The sequence below is a fragment of the Cetorhinus maximus genome, chromosome 21 (assembly GCF_964194155.1).
Source record: "Cetorhinus maximus chromosome 21, sCetMax3.hap1.1, whole genome shotgun sequence".
NCBI classification, from domain to species: Eukaryota; Metazoa; Chordata; class Chondrichthyes; order Lamniformes; family Cetorhinidae; genus Cetorhinus; species Cetorhinus maximus.
In genome coordinates, this window is record NC_135899.1 from 24,481,416 (window position 1) to 24,500,049 (window position 18,634).

The 18,634-nt window shown below is 42.9% G+C and overlaps 2 protein-coding genes across 3 annotated transcripts in view; one reads left to right on the forward strand and one right to left on the reverse strand.

The window, feature by feature from the left end:
* The window catches only part of LOC144695768 (zinc-binding protein A33-like), a 176,420-nt gene that overhangs the window by 93,650 nt on the left and 64,136 nt on the right, over nt 1–18,634 (forward strand). The window lies entirely within an intron of this gene.
* The window catches only part of c21h6orf136 (chromosome 21 C6orf136 homolog), a 58,540-nt gene that overhangs the window by 14,235 nt on the left and 25,671 nt on the right, over nt 1–18,634 (reverse strand). Inside the window, exon 7 of one of the 2 annotated variants that reach the window (XM_078566738.1) lies at nt 17,319–17,734. The exons of the other annotated variant lie outside the window; for it this stretch is intronic. Coding sequence (XP_078422864.1) covers nt 17,591–17,734 — 144 coding nt within the window. The 3' untranslated portion in view covers nt 17,319–17,590. Of the gene's footprint in view, nt 1–17,318; nt 17,735–18,634 lie in introns of those variants that run through there. 2 annotated transcript variants of the gene reach the window in all.

Here is an 18,634-nt window from a genome sequence, read left to right on the forward strand (position 1 = left end):
GTCATTAATTAATTCTGTCTCATTAAACATAGCCAGATCTAAAATAGACTGTTCCCTCGTTGGTTCCAGAATGTATTGTTCTGAGAAGCTATTCTGAATTTACTCTATGACTTCATCCTCCGGGCTACTTTTGCCAATTTGATTCATCCAGTCTGTATGAAGATTAAAAACTCCCATGATTATTGCAGTACCTTTCTTACAAGCCCCCATTATTTTTCTTGATTTATACGCTGTCCTGCAGTGAAGCTGCTGTCAGGGGGCCTATAAATCATTTCTACCAGTAACTTCTTTCCATTACTATTTCTTATCTCCAACCAAACTGATTCTATATTGTAATCCTTCAAACCAAGATTATTTCTCACTAATGTACTGACCTCATCCTTTATTAACAGAGCCACCCCACCTCCTTTTCCTTTGGTCCAGTCCTTCTGAAATGTCAAATACCCTAGGATCTGAATTTTCAGATCCCAGCTGTGGTCACTTTGTAACCATGTGTCTTTTATGGCTATTATATCATACTCACTTATTTCTATTTGTGCTAGCAATACATTCACCTTGTTATGAATGCTATGTGCAATCACATGAAGGGCCTTTGTCTTTTTGCCATTTTTCCCTATTCTGGCCTTATTTGCTGGTGCGCTTTATGTTTATAAGCTCTGTCCCTTCCTGTCATACTTTGGCTATCATTACCCATATCACTATCCTGCAATATTGTCTGGTCCTTTCTCTTTGACTTTCTAAATCTCCAATCGCATGAACCCAACCTCTCCCCACCCCATCCCAATAATTAGTACAGACATACATATTCGATTCACTAATGCAGTGGTCCCAGTGTGGTTCATGTGATGGCCATTCCAACAGTATAGCTTTGTCTTTACCCAGTACTGGTGCCAGTGCCCATGACTGGAAACCCATTTCTCCCACACCAATCTTTGAGAAGCGCATTCAATTCTCTAATCTGAATTACCCTATGCCAATTTGCTCATGACTCAGCTAGTAATCCAGAGAATATTATCCTTGTGGATCTTCTTTTAAATTTAGTCACTAGCTAATACTCGCTCATACTCCTTCAGCTGAGCCTCTTTCTTAGTCCTACTGATGTGTTTGGTATCCGCGTGGACCATGACAACTTCCCCTTCCAACCTGAGGAGATGTCCTTTGCTGTGGCACGGGGATGGCACACAACCTGTTCTCTTGGCTGCAGAGCATCTATCGCCCTAACTGTACTGTCCCCTGCTACATTTCTTTTTACTCCCCACACTTGAACGGTCTGCTGCACAATGGTGCCATGATCAGTTTGCTCATCGTTCCTGCAGCACCTGATCTCATCCACACAAGCTGCAGGAACCTCAAACCTGTTGGACAGTTGCATTGGCTGAGGCTCTTCCATCGCTATCTTCTGTAACCTTATGCCTGCCTCATTTGCAGTCACGCCCTCTTGGCCCTGACCGTGGACCAAATCAGAATACACAAGCCAAAAGGATATGGCTGCTGGAACAAAGTGTCCAGGTAACTTTGCCCCTCCCTGATGCATCAACGTCTGAAGCTTGGACTCCAGCTCATTAACTCAAAGCTGAAGTTCCTTGAGCCGCATACACTTACTGCAGATGTGTTTGCCGTGGTTTACACTGGTGTGCACCAGTACCCGCGTGCTACAGCTGCAACACATCACCTGCCCTGCAATCTTTATTGTGTTTAATTTAACAAATTAAATTTCAGATTTAGATGGATAATTCAGCTGTTGTCTGTAGTTGTACCAAGTAGTGAAGTTATAAATTTAATGCACTACTTATATCTCTCCTGTACTGGGTCAAACTACTGCCCATTAGATGCATAAAATCTTAAAAGCTCACCAACCATCTAAATGCTCACTTAATTAAATCCTTGTACACTCACTAGCTTCTGGAGACTGAAAAAGATATAAAATGCAGTACTTACCGAATTCCCAAATTAGCACTCATACCTCACTGCAGCCAGGCTTTGTCACATTCTGCATTCCCACACCATGCAACAGTAAAACTTTTCTCCTTTTATAGAGAGCTGATGACTAACAGCCAGGTTGCAACTGATAAATCGACTTCCTGTGCGATTGATACCTATTCACTTTCAGTAGACTGAAAGATCACTGACACTGCCCGGCAGTTTCTGTTAGCCAGGCTGCTTAACTAGTTTGCAGTTTTAAAGTTCTAAGTGAAAGTCTGACTGCAAATCTAAACTATAACTTGGGAAAAACTTACCAGAGAGAGATTCCCAAATTCCCAAGTTGGCACTCGTACCATTGACCAGAAACTGAACTGGACTAGCCATATAAATATTATGGTGGAGAGGGAGCACCGGGTGTCTGCTGGCACCATCAAGACCTTCCATGCTCAGTGTGCACCGCAGGGACTGGGGTGCTTTATAGACCCTTTCGATCATATTTTGAGTTAGTGTTGGTAAGTTTCCTTTAAATTTTGTCTGTTTTTGCAGTTTCCCTTTAAGGGGCTGCTTTTTACTTTATCCCTGATTTTGTTAATTTAGTTTAATTGGTTTGACTCAAAAGAGTTCCAAGAGCAGGTCAGAGGCTGGGAATTCTGTGGCAGTAACTCACCCCCTGACTCCCCAAAGCCTGTCCACCATCCACACAAGGCACAAACCAGCAGTGTGATGGGATACTCTCCACTTGCCTGGATGAGTGCAGCTCCAACAACACTCATATAAAAGCAAAAAACTGCAGATGCTGGAAATCCACAACAAAAGTAAAAATACCTGGAAAAACTCAGCAGGTCTGGCAGCATCTGCGGAGAGAAACACAGTTAACGTTTTGAGTCCGTATGACTCTTCAACAGAACAGTTCTGTTGAAGAGTCATACGGACTCAAAACGTTAACTGTGTTTCTCTCCGCAGTGCTGCCAGACCTGCTGAGTTTTTCCAGGTATTTTTATTTTTGTTTCCAACAACACTCAACAAGCTGTACGCCATCCAGGACAAAGCAGCCGGCAACCTCTTCCACCACCTTCAACATCCGCTCCCTCCACCACCGATGTGCAGTGCGTACCGTATACAAGATGCACTTCAGCAACTTGCTAAGGTTTCTTCGGCGGCACCTTCCAAGCCCCCAACCTCACTACCTGCAAGTCAGGATATTTTGTGACTGGCTTGCTTGGTGATTGAGGTGACGGGGGAAGGAAATGCAGTTTAAATAACCTTAAAAAAAGGGAGGGTGGTGAGGGGCAGGCACGGGGTGGTGGGAAAGAAAGGCTTGTATTTTTGTAGGGTTGTTCACAGCCTTAGGACATCCCAAAGCACCTTACATTCAATGAAGTAATTTTGCAGTGTAGTCACTGCTGTTACGTAGGAAACGTGACAGCCAATTAGTGCACAGCAAGCTCCCACAAAACAGTAATCTGATTATGGCCAGATAATTTGTTTCTGTGATATTGAGGGATAAATATTGGCCAGGACAGCAGGGATAATGAGTTTTGAGGTGCTATATAGTCTCCTCCTGTCTCTATGTTCCCAAAACCTTTGATCTTTTGAACTGTGCAATTCCATTGAACTCTTGCAGTGATGTTCTGGGATTGCACTGGCAGGTCGCTGACTTTCATACCTATCTCCCTGTATCTACTTGTGGATCGAAGCCACCATGAGGTCTTGAACTGAATGATCCTGGCGGAAGCTAGTTGTGAGGACATTATCGCTATTGGATTTTCACCAGCAACCTATTCGATCCACCAAGCATGAAACTGGCTTTAGCTGAAACCCTCTTATTAAATCCATGCTCAATCTGTATATCCTGCTGTTTTTCAGGTATTGACGTCCACATAATGGAACAAAGAGTGAACTGTGAATGCCTTGACGAGCAACAGTTCTTGAGATTTTAAATGCTAAAGGAAATGAGAAAAAAAAACTGCTAGAGCTTTTCATTCCATATCCTTCATCTTTAGAAATACAAGAGTAGAATAGACACCTACAATGGGGCAGGAAACAGCATTTTCCTCCACTGGTAATGAAACATCATGAGGTGAAGACACAGAGGCATGATCATTCCAACCTGCATGCTTGAGCAGGAAATGGACAGAGATGATCACCTGCCCGATTTACACCTCATATAAAGAATGAACAATCTGCTACACTAGTTTAAAATCTTCAGGGAAGTGAAATTGAAAATTAATCCCCATCGGGCAGATTTTCAGCTGGGCCTGCTAACCCCACCCCACCCCCTGGAGAGCATAAAAAAAGCCCTGGCCAGATGAGAGATCCATTAATGGAAACCACAATTTTCATTCACTCCCTCCACTACCGGTGCACAGTGGCAGCAGCGTGTACGATCTACAAGATGCACTGCAACTTGTCAGGCCTCCTTCGACAGCACCTTCCAAACCCGTGACCTCTGCCACCTAGAAAGACAAGGGCATCAGATGCCTGGGAACACCATCCCCTGCAAGTTTTTCCCCAAGCCAGAAACCATCTCGACTTGGAACTATATCACCGTTCCTTCACTGTCACTGGCTCAAAATCCTGGAACTCCCTCCCTAATAGCACTGTGGGTGTACCCACACCACATGGACTGCAGTAGTTCAAGAGGGTGGCTCACCACCACCTACTCAAGGGCAGTTAGGGATGGGCATTAAATGCTGGCCTTGCCAGTGATACCCACAAATAATAATAATAGTAAAAATATCCTTGACTAACAAAAATCTATCAATCTCAGATTTAGAGTTAACAATTGTCAACTGCTGTTTTCTGAAAAGAACAATTTCTACCCTATGTATGTAGAAGTGTTTCACATCTCCACTACTGAAAAGTTTAGCGTTAATTTTTAGGCTACATCACCTAGTCCTAGACTCCCCAGCCAGCAGATCCTAATCTATCAGTTCCCCATAACGTTTTGAAAACTTCAATCAAATCACTATTTGCTTTCTAAATTCCCCAGGATGCAACCCAAGTTTGTGTAACTGCTCCTCATAACTTAACCCTCGAATCCGGGTATCATTCTGCTAAATTGACACTGCACTCCCTTCAAGGCCAATATACTCTTCTTTAGGTGCGGTGCCCAGTACTACATGTAGTACTGTACAGTAGGGCTTTGTACAGCTGAAGCATGTTTTCTACAGGGAATTCCAAGGCATGCGACAGAGGTGACTCATCTCAGGCAGTGCAACCAACTGTGGAAAGAAACAATTCTCGCCTCACCCTAGCTTTCTGGCAACATTCCACTCTTCCTTGTGCTCCAATAACTGGAGTGCCTAATATGCCCCTACGAGTTTGAATAGTTGACAGTCAGGCACACCACCACTGCCTTCATTTGCTGACCTGATGTCGTAGTGACCCAGCAACAGTGATGGAACAGCGGTATGTTTCCAAGTCAGGATGGTGAGTGGCTTGGAGGGGAACTTCTAGGTGGTGGCACTCCCATCTATCTGCTGCCCTTATCCTTCGAGGCGGTTTGGAAGCTGCTCTGAGAGATCCTGTCATGGGTTTGGAAGCTGATCTGTGATCCTGTGATCTCTTTTGTGGTATATTAACAAATTTTGCTAGGGTGTACTTGTTCCAATGATAGAAACAAAGGTAGCAATGGAACCAAAATATGGAATAACAACACCGAGGAAGAGTGCGAGAGTGGGAGTGAGAGAGAGCACAGGACCTTGGGCAACTCTTGTCCTCTCTGCCCAAAGACCTGAGGCTTCAGGATTGACATGCTGAGTCACCGGAGGATATGACACCTGGCCGATGTCATCCTGTTTGGGAGCCTGACAAGGAACGGCACCAAGACCTTTTTGTCCTCTAGCACCCACCTCTCAACAGTTCTTTCAGCACCAAATTTCTCCCCTAGCGTCCCCTCCTGAAGACATCAACTCTATCATGAGGCACTGTTCTGAGGATTCCAGCTACCGTCTGGCCCCTAACATCAGATGAAGGCAGTGGTGGTGTGCCTATGCGTTTGAATAGTTGACAGTCACTGCCCAAGGTTAGTGGAGTAAACCAGTGCAGCATGACTCGTAATTATACCTTTTAACACTGTGCGAAGGCAGGCACTGGTTTAATTGTCTGCCAGTTTTACACCTTATCCAAATTTTTTTTGTCCAGAATTACCCCAATTACATAAATGGACAAAGGTGTAAAACTAGTACATTCGAACCAGCTGCTCATTATGCCTGTGTGTGACTCCAGACCCTCAAAATGATTGGTTCATAACTGCCCTGTGAAATGACTTAGCAAGCCATTTGGTTGTTTACAAAGTAGCTCATCACTAACTCCACAAGGGCAATTGGGGATGAACAATAATACTGGGCTTGCCAGCGACACACATAAATGATTTGAAAAAAATTGCACCCTCCTGATTTTGCTTTTCATTAAGGTCATTGCAAGTGGAAATCAGGTGATGTCTGCAACATTGGCTATCACCCATTATACAATGCTGTCAGAGTCATAATGACCACCCCAACCCCCAATGTTTCTCTCGTGTGCAGGTAATCAAATATTTCTCCTGGTCCAATTTAAGTCAGCTTGCATCATTGTGAAAAATGGATGATAGCACCTTCAAGTAGGCCAATGCATATTATATACGTGGAAAGGAGTTAAACAACTGGTTTGCCTGTTTCAGGACAGCTGTAAAACACAAGGAGGTAGATTTTCAGCATGTGAATTGGAACCTCAAATAAGAACTCAAGTGCAGCATTTTATTCTCTTATTTTGTCACTTGGCATCAATGATTATAGCAACTCAAAAGAGCAATGTTGTTGTGGGTGCCAGTCAGTCGGAAATCAGCTTGAAAGAGCTTCCTGTCAGCTGCTATGTTTCTAAATGTGATGCTCATGTTGTTGGTTGTTGTTTCCTTCCATGCAGTCATTTCCTTGGAGAACAATGTGAAGGAGAAGTAGTCGCATCCTGATTAACACTCCTATGGATATAACCATCACACAGTCAACAGACAATTGGTGCTTTAAGGTGGACAATGAGGTGGTCTAGTCACCCATATGCACCAGGGGGATTATCCTGCTGGTTCACAACCAAAATCCAGAGCTGGTGCTCCAGCGAACCAGGGTCTTCCAGAGTGGAGTGGAGTGGAGTCCTGCACCTTCTGATTCCTAGGTGAGAATGCCAACCACTAAAGCCAAAGGCTCACTCCACATTATTGATGGCAACATGTAAATTCCCGCAAAGAACCTGGTCATACTAGAATAAAGCAGGAAGCTATAAATGTTTTAAAAATTTGCAAAAACATCAAAGCTGTCACTTCTATTAAACAACTTATACGTTTTCTATGTGGATAAGTTACAAAAAAACAATTTTAGCAGCTATTAATGTCACAATAAATTAACAAAAACGAATGAAGCTATGGTTTAATTTCCATCTTAAAAATCTAGCATTTCTACAGCACTTTTTAAAAAATGACCTCTGGGCATCCTGAAGTGCTCCACAGCAAATTACAACAGTGACTACACTTCACAAGTGCTTAAAGTGAAAGCAGCGGCCAATTTACACAGAGCAAGCTCCCACAAACAGCAAGGTGATAATGATGAGAATCTGTTTTTGACGTTGGTTAAAGCATAAATATTGGCTGGGACAACAGAGAGAACACCCTGTTCCTCTTCAAAAGATTGTCATAGGACCCTTTTGCATCCACTCAAGAGCACAGATGGGGCCTTAGTTGGACGTGTCTTCCAAAACAGGGCACCTCCAACAGTGCAGCAGTGCCTCAGTAATACACAGAGTGCCAGCCTGGATTTCACGCTCAATTCTCCAGAGTGAGAGACAGTGTTCCGAACTGAGAGGCTAGACTCAGCAGCTGACACATAGCTGGATTAATTAAACCTATCCACGATTCTGGTATCTAATTACAATAACGCACAGACGAATTTCACCAAAAAAACATTGCACTTGGCTCCTGCCACAACTCTGGGGATTAGTTTAACTTTGAGTGATAATGAAAAGTGGACGATATTGACTTCACTGAAAGGAAAACCAGACTCTGTGTCTAATGGCTAATGGCTAATTCAGTGTCGCCCAAGGTTAAAATTACACCCCCTCCACCCACTTCTATATCTTTGGAACTGTGAGATGACACCTTCGGTTTTCTGGTGGCTATACAATATGAGTAAAACTTGGACTCATGGTCAAATGCAAGAAGAACGTAATAAACTGTGAAGTGGAAATGAGAAATTCAAGCCACTGAGTATTTAGGCAGCTGTTGCTGACCCAGCTATTGTAGAACAGGAGAAACTGGAGTAGGCCACTCAGCCCCTCGAGCCTGCTCTGCCACTCAATACACTTGTCTTTTCATCTCCCTGGGCTGACAAGGCACAAAGCTAAAAAATGCAGCCAACATAATACATTGGCAAATATAGATAGTGGGTGAATTTTCCAAGAGCCAAAGCCATTTGAGAAGATTGACTTTAGGGGAAATGTTGGGCAGTAAATGGGCATTTCTGTTACTGGACGAGCTTACAAACAAAATCCTGGCACACGCTATGCGAATGCTTCTTCGATTCAGGAGGTAGGGAGATTCTTGGTTCCGTTGTGATTTAAAAAGAGGAATGTGTCAATCATTGACAACCACCAAATTCAAGATTAACAAGTTTGGAACAAAGACACATGTTGTCCGAGCTTTTGGTCTTGCACTGGTCAGGACAATTCGCAAGAATACCAAATTGTAAAGGGAGCAACAACTAATACTAAATAAGAAGAGTGCTGATTGGTATAGGCATTGCCAAGGAGAATGCACTAATTAACTGACAGTTAACTGCCAAGCTTTTGTTTAAATTCAAACCACGCAGGTTGACTATGATTGGTCAAGGCATTGGCCTGGGGAATGAACTAGGAATTGACTGCCACCTAATTTGTTTAGTTGAGAAAGGTACATTGTATTACACTGACAACCAATTTATCAGTTGGGCTCGCAGTGAAGTTCGCCTATGCGTGCTAGAAGCTACATATATCGATATACAGGACCTTGTCCTTCACAGAGAAAATATGTACACATTGACTTGACCAGTCAACCTGCCTAGCTTGAAGTTGAACAAAGGCTGGCAGTTAACTGTTAGCAGTTAACTGGTGCATTCTCCATGGCATTGCCTCTATCAATCAGCGCTCTCTTCCCATGCAGTATAAATTGTCGTTCCCCTTACAATTTGGTATTCTTGCAAATTGTCCTAATGATTGCAAGACGAAAAGCTTCAGCAACATGTCTCTTTTCAGCAATACACAAGTTCTGTACTACCAAACGAGTACAAGTTTGGAGCACTTTGGTTTAATTTCTTCATGTTATTGATCTTTGCTGACTGTGCGACTTGTTGCTTTTATATAGGACTTCAGCACCCACTCTGGTCATTGCTTTTGATTCAGACATCCTTCAGAAAGGAACTGGTAACCATTTGAAAAGGAAAAAGTTGCTAGGTTAGGGTAGTGGGAGGTACTAGTACTAATTGGACATCTCCTTCAAAGGGCTAGGGCAGGCACAATAGGCCTAATGGGCTCCTTATATGCTCTATGATTCCATAAACCTTATGCTGTTTTACAATATCAAATTAAAGCTAACAAGATGCAAGAAATGTGTTCATAAAGAGTACTACGCACACTAGGCATATCAAAGATAAGATACAGAGACACTCCCTTCCATTCCGCACCAGAATGAATGAAGTTCAATAACTTTCAACAAGAAACAAAGGTTAAGTCAGTAATTTGGCATTAATTTTATTTTTAAATATATATTATGTAGAACTATATACAGTTTAAAATTAAAGGTGCTAAGGCCACAATCAGTTCACAAGAATAATGCAACACGTATCCATGCAGAGCACAAACCAATTTTTGTTTAAAAAGAGGCACAACTAGATACCACACTTGTCGGAATCTCTCACTGCCTGCAATTGTTTACCATCACCCCAAGCCCTGTGAAGTTCATTCACCAGGAAAGGCAATCATACTTCACTTTAGAACTGGGTACAATTCAACTTGCTTGATTGGATGCGTGGACTATTCCACCATTGCTTACTGATAAATCGCTGACTCCAGTGTAAGCAACTCCGTACAGCTTCTTCTGTCCCCCTACCCTCACTGGGTAAATATAACCTGGGAGTGACTGCTGGCGCTAACAATTTACACACACACACATTATATTTGACCATTTTGGTGGCAGAATTAGACCGGTAGATTTTCAACCTCAACGCTCACTAAAAATGAACAGTGAAAAAGTCAAAATAGGAAAGGGGGAGAAATTCATAGAACAGGTCAGCATCGAATGGAGCCACCCATTCCTGACATTCAGGTTTCATTGCCACACCCGAAATTGATTGTTGGGCAGGTGCATAATGACCAGCCAACGTGATGCCACCCAAGATGAATTTCCACCCCAAAAGTCCTTGAAGTAATGACAGAAAAATGCAGGTTCATCACCAAAACAAAGACGGGTTAACATTTTAGTGCTAAACTCTTCCTCAGAACTGAGTCGCTGAAGATGATGTCACTGAAAGCAACTAGTCATTTCCCTTGACAGGCAATGAAAGGGTATTGCCAGCATTTTCCTATTTGGTTCCAGGTTTCATTCATTTTCTGTTATCCTTTTCCTTTTTGCATTAGTATTTTGCAAACATTCATTTCTAGGCTCGGATCTATGCAACTCACCAGTGCTAAACCCCCATGAAGCACAACAGGAACCACTATGACTTGACATGTCGGCAACTGACCTCATCAGTTCAGCATTGGAAATGCTTTTACGCACCCCTGCCCAGCACAGAATTTACTAAACAAAAAAGTGGGATTAAATGTAAAAAAAAATTGTTAATCCCGCAATCATGAAAGGTCGCTGACCTAAAACGTTAGCGGTTTATCTCGCTCCACAAATGCTGCCAGACCTGCTGAGTATTTCCAGCATTCTGCTTTTAATTTAGATTAGATTAGAGCTGAAATCATAATTTGTTTGGATTTTTAATTTTTAATTTGAATTCCTGCCATCTGAATTAAAACAAGCAGCAGCACCTCTCTAGCATGTGCCTGATCACTTTAGAGTCAGATTAATTTTACTGCAACCTTTGATTATTTTATCCATTCCTACCCAAACATCCTAAAATGTTAGAGCAAGTTTTACATACCTGATCTATTTTTATTGGTGACAGTGTTCACACTCACTGCTCCCCTGCCTCAACATATTACGGAACTACTTAAGATCAGGGATGATATCTCTTTATCCCACCAAAAGTGGACCTGCAACCCACCAGCACCGTGGGAGAACCTTCACCATATAGACTACAGTGGCTCGCCCTTTCCACTTGAGGGCAACTGGGGATAGGCAAATAAATGCTGGCTTTGCCAGCAACACCCTCTGTGAATATGGGAGAAATATTGCCTTGGTTACTAGGTGTAACAGCATTATAAAGTCGCTAATTACCAAGATTTCCCTCCATTTGATGTTTTGAGTGGAATTGTTACTATGAGGCCTATCACAGCTTACACAGAGAGGGACGGTTTCTAGAGGAGGTGTACCAGAAGACGGTCACCCTGGCTGGAGAGAAATAGTGAAGCAAAATAAAAGGATAGGGTGACCATCCACAGGAGGAACCAGCACAGGAAAGCCATAGGAAATCATGGGAAGGCCAGCATCTCTTAAGTTCCTCTTAAGTCATGTATCACCCAAACTTGGACATGCATCACAGCTTCTTCATAGTTGAAGAAACACTAGAGTACCCTACCCAACACCACTGTGGAAGCACCATCACCCACAAGGTTTGCAGCAACTCCAAAGTAAAGCCCATCACTAGGCTCTTGGACAACAAGCGGCAGGCAACAACTGGAACCTTTTGCAAACAACGCTCACATCCCATCCTGTGTCAGCTTAGCACACAGCAATGAGCCAAGTCGACACTGGAGACCCCCTGCTTTGGCCCATTTAAGATCGCCAGACAGCCTTGGATGAAGTTCCACACGGAAAACTGCTACGCTAGCTTAAAGCCGTGGAGATCCTCGGAAACTCTTTCAGCATGGATAAGATACTTGGCTCAGAGAGGGTAAAAGGGGGGGGTACTAGTTAGCACATCTCAGCCCACGCAGCAGCATCCTGCTAAGTGTAAGGGCCGATGGATCAACTCTACTGTACATAAAATAAAAGCTGGCAGCCGCATAAGAGATTAGAGGGCAAGAGGCTGATAATGCACCTGAGGAAATACAGAAAGAGCTGGCAAGGTTTGCAAGCAGACACAACTATTCCAAAAAAAACACAATCAATACAGGGTAAGTGAACCATTTTAGCTATTGGAAGAGAACTTAATGAATGTCAGCAAAATCATAAAAATTCAAAACACCACTATTTTCCTGACAACTCATCAAATTTGATCAATGAAATTAGTTAGCTGTTTACCAATCACCCAGCTACAAACACACAAGCCTTCTACTTGAGTTCCAACTTTTTCAACAGTTTCATGATCAGGATTTTCATGGACTGCATTTGCTGCTGACCTCAAAGAAAGCTACCCACAATGATCTTGTGATCTCTGTAGTGTGGATTTCCCTTCTCCCCAATGTCAGTCTGAATCTGGAACTAAGCCCAGGTAATCAGCCAAACTGAATTATTTTCACAGACAGCAAACCAGCAAGTAAAATGAACTGAATTTTTCGTTTTTAATTAAACATTTTTACAGAGACTGAACATGGGATTAAGATAGAACCTGAAATATTACCTTTTAAAAATAAATAATCTGATTTTTTGTCAAGATGAAGAAATTTGACATTCAACACATAAAAAATTTGTTTTTTTGGGACAGTGAAGCTGTTCAGTAGTAACTATGAACTTAATAGGCCATTCAAAACCCAGTTACACCTCATTTAACTTGAGGCTTTTTACATCAAGTATATTGGCATAATGGGGCAAGTTTCCTTTTCCTTGATTCTAGTCTGGCTAGGGCTTCAACAGCACACCCGAAGTGGGAGTTTAGAATCATTAACAGCAACTTCTGGGTTTATGCATTCAGGGAGTCTAGAAATTGCTTTTAGTTTCACAGGGTCAAAGGCGGCAAAGGCTGACAGTTGCAGCATAATTACTCATGTAAAATATGGGCTATTATTGACTCAAGGCCATCTGGATCCTTCTGCCATATACCTTCATGCTCTACACAGTGAAAACAGTCATAATAACTATAATGACTTCCTCAGGCCTGGTCAGTACAAGACACCCCATTTAAGTCATGGGTAGAGGAAGCAAGATTTCCAAGGTGATTCTTTGGAATGCACAGGGACTGTTGATCTATGAGGAATGCACAAACTGGGAAATGCTCTGATAAAACAATAATAATTGGCCCATAAAAACCAATGGCTATGTACTCATCCCAACTCACTGACACAATCGGAAGTACTCACTCAGCAAGAAAAGATTAGTGACACTGCCCGTTGTATTAATGCTTTTATTAGTGTTGAGATAACATCCAAAGCTGCTTCACATTTAATTTTTAGTTCCCTCTAACCTCTGGAGCTTAGGGGATCGACTAAGTCTGATTGCAAAGTTTGCTCGAGAGCCAGGCCATGCAAGTAGAAAGAAATAGTTTTTTTTTTTAAAAATCACAGGAATTTACAACTGAAATTATTCAGTTAACAGCAGCAAGATGACAGGAGCAAATAGAAATACTTCATGACCGTATAATGCCAGTTCAGAAATATTCATTTTAGATAAAAGTTGACTGCATTCTACAACCAAGTACAGATATGGACAGTCATGGCAGAGATAAATACTGCAACATCCTTCTCCTTCATATAAAAAGGTCTACTAGTATTACATGCGGCCACAGGATCAGAATTGCAACAAGTCAAACATGTTCAAAAATGGGGCCATGTTGTCCTAAAGAAACTCATCCTTCTTCCACCCAACCCTATGTTCCTAACAACAATTTATAATTAATCAAAACAATCCTTGCTTAGGAATATGGTACCTGATTGCACTTCCCCCACTTCTTCATGGTCAACCTAATCCCCCATCTGTGTTTCAGCACAGGAATGGACATTTACACAAAGGTTAGGCACCTTTCCCTCAAAAAGATAATCCATTAGCATTAACACTGTACAGACTTGCAAAGAGCCGGCCAAGTACAGTTTGGAGTAGAACGCTGTATGATTGAGGTCAATATACAAATAGGTTGTCTCAAGTAATTCAGACACCACTCTCCCTCCAATACGTTCTTTCACTTCTTTAGATCTGATTTAAAGAAGCTTCTTTGAGAAAAAAACATGTAAAGGCATAAGCTGTCAACAAAAATGCAATTTATCAATGATAAAAGCAAAAAACTGCGGATGCTGGAAATCCAAAACAAAAACAAAAATACCTGGAAAAACTCAGCATGTCTGGCAGCATCTGCGGAGAGGAACACAGTTAACTGTGTTCCTCTCCGCAGATGCTGCCAGACATGCTGAGTTTTTCCAGGTATTTTTGTTTTTGTTTTGCAATTTATCTATTCTTGTCCAGTGGACAAGTACTTGGAGAACACAATTCATCTTCATTCTTGCTGTTATTGGCTGATCTCATCTGGGTTAGTACATGAAGTACATTTGGCCTCAGTGCTTCTGGGCTGGACAGGGAAAGGGGGTGCACAGGGAGGAAAAAGCAACAATCAACCAAAACACCCACTCCCATTCACGAACCAATGGTCTCTGGTGGAGACCTCAGCTGTGTGGCCACCAGATGAAGAGAGTGTAAAATGAGTAACACATCAAGTAGGCTCAGGTATTAGGTCCTCCCTTCACCTCCCCCCGACCCATCAAATATCGCCATCACAGCCTGGTTCACCCTGGTGAGATGACGAAAGCCACACAACCAGCAGGCAATATCTTCAGGAGATAAAACTGGGCCATTTTCCTCTCCAATAAGGCCATCTGGGTTTTTGTCAGCATCAGATAATACACTAGGTTCATTCTTCTATATAGTTGGTAAACTCCTTTAAGAGACAAAAGTTTCCTTCCTTTGTCAAATTGACAGGGGCACTTTAAAAGGAGAAGGTAAATATCTTGCTTGTTCCTTTCAATAGGGAAAAAAACAATTTTCAGCTCAAATCTTTTCTGTGCCAAGGCCTTTACTTTCTGGTGCACAGAATCAAGTCAAATCGATAACTGGATGACGATGAGGTTACGGTTTCAACTGAGGCCCATCATCAGAACTGATTTGACAGAACTGACTGAAGTGTTATGGCCCGAAATGTTTTGAGTCTTTCGGATACTGCTCAGGTTGCTGTGGCTTTCCAGCATTCTTTTGGATCCGACAGTGTGGGCTTTTTACCTCTCATTAGCATTTTACCTCTTCCTTGGCAAGGAACTGGATCCGGAATGCAGCCGAAACAGCACAGTCAAATGGTGCTAGCTCACTGGGCAGGACTGCGATATTACAGTTGGGACAGGTTCCACGGTACACAGCAGCCAAAGCACCTTGCAGACAATAACAATCTCATTTGCCGATTCTGCCTCTTCAGCTTCTGCTGGAAATTCCCCCATCAATCATTAATATTAAACTGTGTCTACTTTAAAAGGCTTCAATTACACCATCCTCTATCTCTCTCTCTCTCTCTCTAGTCCTCCATAGCACTGCGCGAACACACACAACTAATCCCCTTTAGAAAGCTGCTCAATAAATCTCTACAACAACCCCAAGAGACAAGGTTAAATGGAATTGATGCAGTGTCTGGGAAATAGAAGACAAAGCTGCATTTACGTCCTCAAGACGTCTCAAAGTGCTTTACTATCAATTAAACCGCTGAAGTGCAATCATTGCAATATAGAGAAATGCAGCTTCCAATTTTTGTGCACAGCAAGTTCCCACAAAAAGCAATGTAGTACAGCCAGATAATCCGTTTTAGTGATATCAGACAAGGGGAAAAATACTACCTCAGGACACCAGGGAGAACGCCCTTTTCTTCAAAATAATACTGTGGATCTTTAATGTTTATCCAATAAGACAGACGGGCCTCAGTTTAACATCTTATTTGAAAGGTGTCACCTCCAACAATATAGCATTCCCTCATTATTGTTCTGACAGTCTCAGTATAGATCTTGTGCTCAAGTCCCTGGAGCAGATTTGAAGGCGGAAGCAGGCTTGCATTTGCATGGCATCTTATAAGGTTTCCCAAATGACTTAATACATTTCACATACAAGGAACAGTTCTGAAGTGCTACAAGGATTGTGCTAAGCAGCCTGACACAGCTGCACTTTGTACAGAGTGGGATTTCATAAACAGCAACGATATAAATGAGTAATCATCTTCTTCAATTAGCAGAGGAATGTTGGCCAGAAATCACGAGGGAGACTCCCCAGTCTCCTTCAAACAATAGTGGGATTTTCAACATCCACCTGGACTAGGACATGCAATTTAATGTCACATCTAAAAGGGCAGCAACTAACATCGATGGAGCAATGTTCTGTACATCACGCTGCAGGGTCAAGCCTAGATTGTGTGTTCAAGGGCTGGAACCACAACGAAATCAAGTTGATCCACTCAGTAACATTAATAAAAAAAAACTTATGAAAATGTAATGAACAATGATCATTGCCAGTTACAGCCCTTACTGGCAAATGGATTTGGGTGCTTTTCTTGTTCTTAAGTGAAAACATCACAAAACGGTCTTGTGGTTCGGAGCATGTAAAGAAAAAATGATAGGAATATTCTGCAGGTCAAGCAACAGACACAAATGTAATGTTTCAGATCTGCGACCTTAAATCAGCAAACAGATAATGAATCACGAGTACAGCGAGGTCTATCAACCTCCCTCGTTCCAGGCGGTCAGACAGGCCCAGGAACAGGAAAATGCCGCCCCTTTCTGATGAAGGGTCACTGACCCAAAACATCTGTTGCTCTCTCCACAGTTGCTGCCTGATCCACTGAGCGCTTCCAACATCAGCTGTATTTTAGCTTTGCTTTGGGTTAGATTTTCCATTCTTATCATCAGGCAGCACTGACTCTAATGGCTAACGGGGGAGGGGAGGAGGAAGCAGAAAGAGATCAGCAGAATTTGGACACGCTAGGGCAAGTTTTCCTGTTCCTGCATTTAGGAACATGGGCACTGCAAAGAGCGGGAATTGCAGCGTCTCTCCATCTCTTCAGCTCGTATTGCAGCCCATCAATTCTCCCATCCGTGAATTTAGATGACTAGGGAAAATCATGAGCGAACTCCCTTAAGGCCAGGTACTTTGGCCCTGACACATTCCAGGCAACAGCCAGGGGAACAGAACAAAACTCCTCCTTTGATACGGTCACCTGGACAGTAAGGAGTACATCCTAACAACAAAGAAATAAAACAAACCACTGAAGCCTTACCCTACTGGAGTTTGCAATTATTAGGACGGGAATTAAAATAAAAGACACAAAATAACGTGATCGTACAGGGTACTATTTTACACATTCCTCACATTGACAGTACATACTCTCCTTGCAGCTTGATGCTGCACAGATTTGCATTCTCTCCACCACATTATATACAGTGCACAAGTGGTTCAAAGGGAGGAGGTGTGGGTGGGGTCTCCAACTGCATTAAAACATGCGATGATGGGAGAAGCCTGGGTGTGGAAGGTGCAGCTTTTGCCAGCACGCACGCGTGGCTAGCTCTGCGTGTTTCTGAGAGTGCAAACCCCCTCCCCTTGGCGATCTCAGCAGTGCTTCTCCCCCACTTTGCCAGCCGACTGGGCAAACAGCAGGTTCAAGGCTGGGCGATGTTCCTCCATTCCAAGGGCGACCAGAGCTCCGGCCAGCAGCGTCTTCACCTTGGTGAATGGGGGTCGAGTTGGCATCATCTGTGGGCACAGAGGAGAGGGCGGGGGGGAGAAAGGGAAATTGAAAATGGGTCACCACTGAGTTCACAGTTAGAAAGCAGAGAAACTGGAAGTACTCAATTAACTTTTCAAAAATCAAAACATCACCGCAGAAATTTAACACCCTTAGTGGCATAGAATTAAATGGCAGGGCAAGCCAAAGAGTGCGAGGGAGCCAGTCCAGCATGTTTAGGACTTAATCGACTTCTTGCTTTAATGAGTGTTCAGACACTGCCAGGCTCCATAACTCTTCAGTAAAGTCCCAAAGCCCTTCAAATACAATTTCTTTTGTGAGGTACAGCAACTGCTATCAGGAGCCAACTTTTGCCATTTTGTGCACAGTAAGGTGCCACAAGCAGCTATGAGGTGAATAACCGGATAATCACTTTTCAATTGCGGTGGTGGGCGAGACAGGAACATTACCCACGAGACCGGGAAGATCTTCTCGCTGAATAGGATCTTTTCACTTTTGCCTGAAACTTGAGATGTCTTATCATCTGTGCTGGGTGTCAGCCTGAGGCAGGCTCAAGATCTCGAGTGGAACCCCAACAGACATTTTCCTACCCAGGGGTAAGAGTGTTACCAACTGAACCAAGCTGGCACGCAACAGTGCGATTGCTGCACAGTGTGTGTGTTCGGCCAGTACTGTCCCCAACAGGAGCAAGTTGGCTGAGCTGCTGGTAGATAGATTGACAGAAAGTGCAATCTTCAACTGTCTCACTCCAGCTTGTCTACTGTGAAACTGCTGAAGAAAGAGAGAATCAGAGAGAAGTAAGAACAGAAGGACGTTTGTTCAGCTATGTATTACGTGGATTACTGAATGCCTGCAGGTGAAGAATGTCGTGGTGATGTGGATATTGCATGGAGTTGGGAGTATGGAAA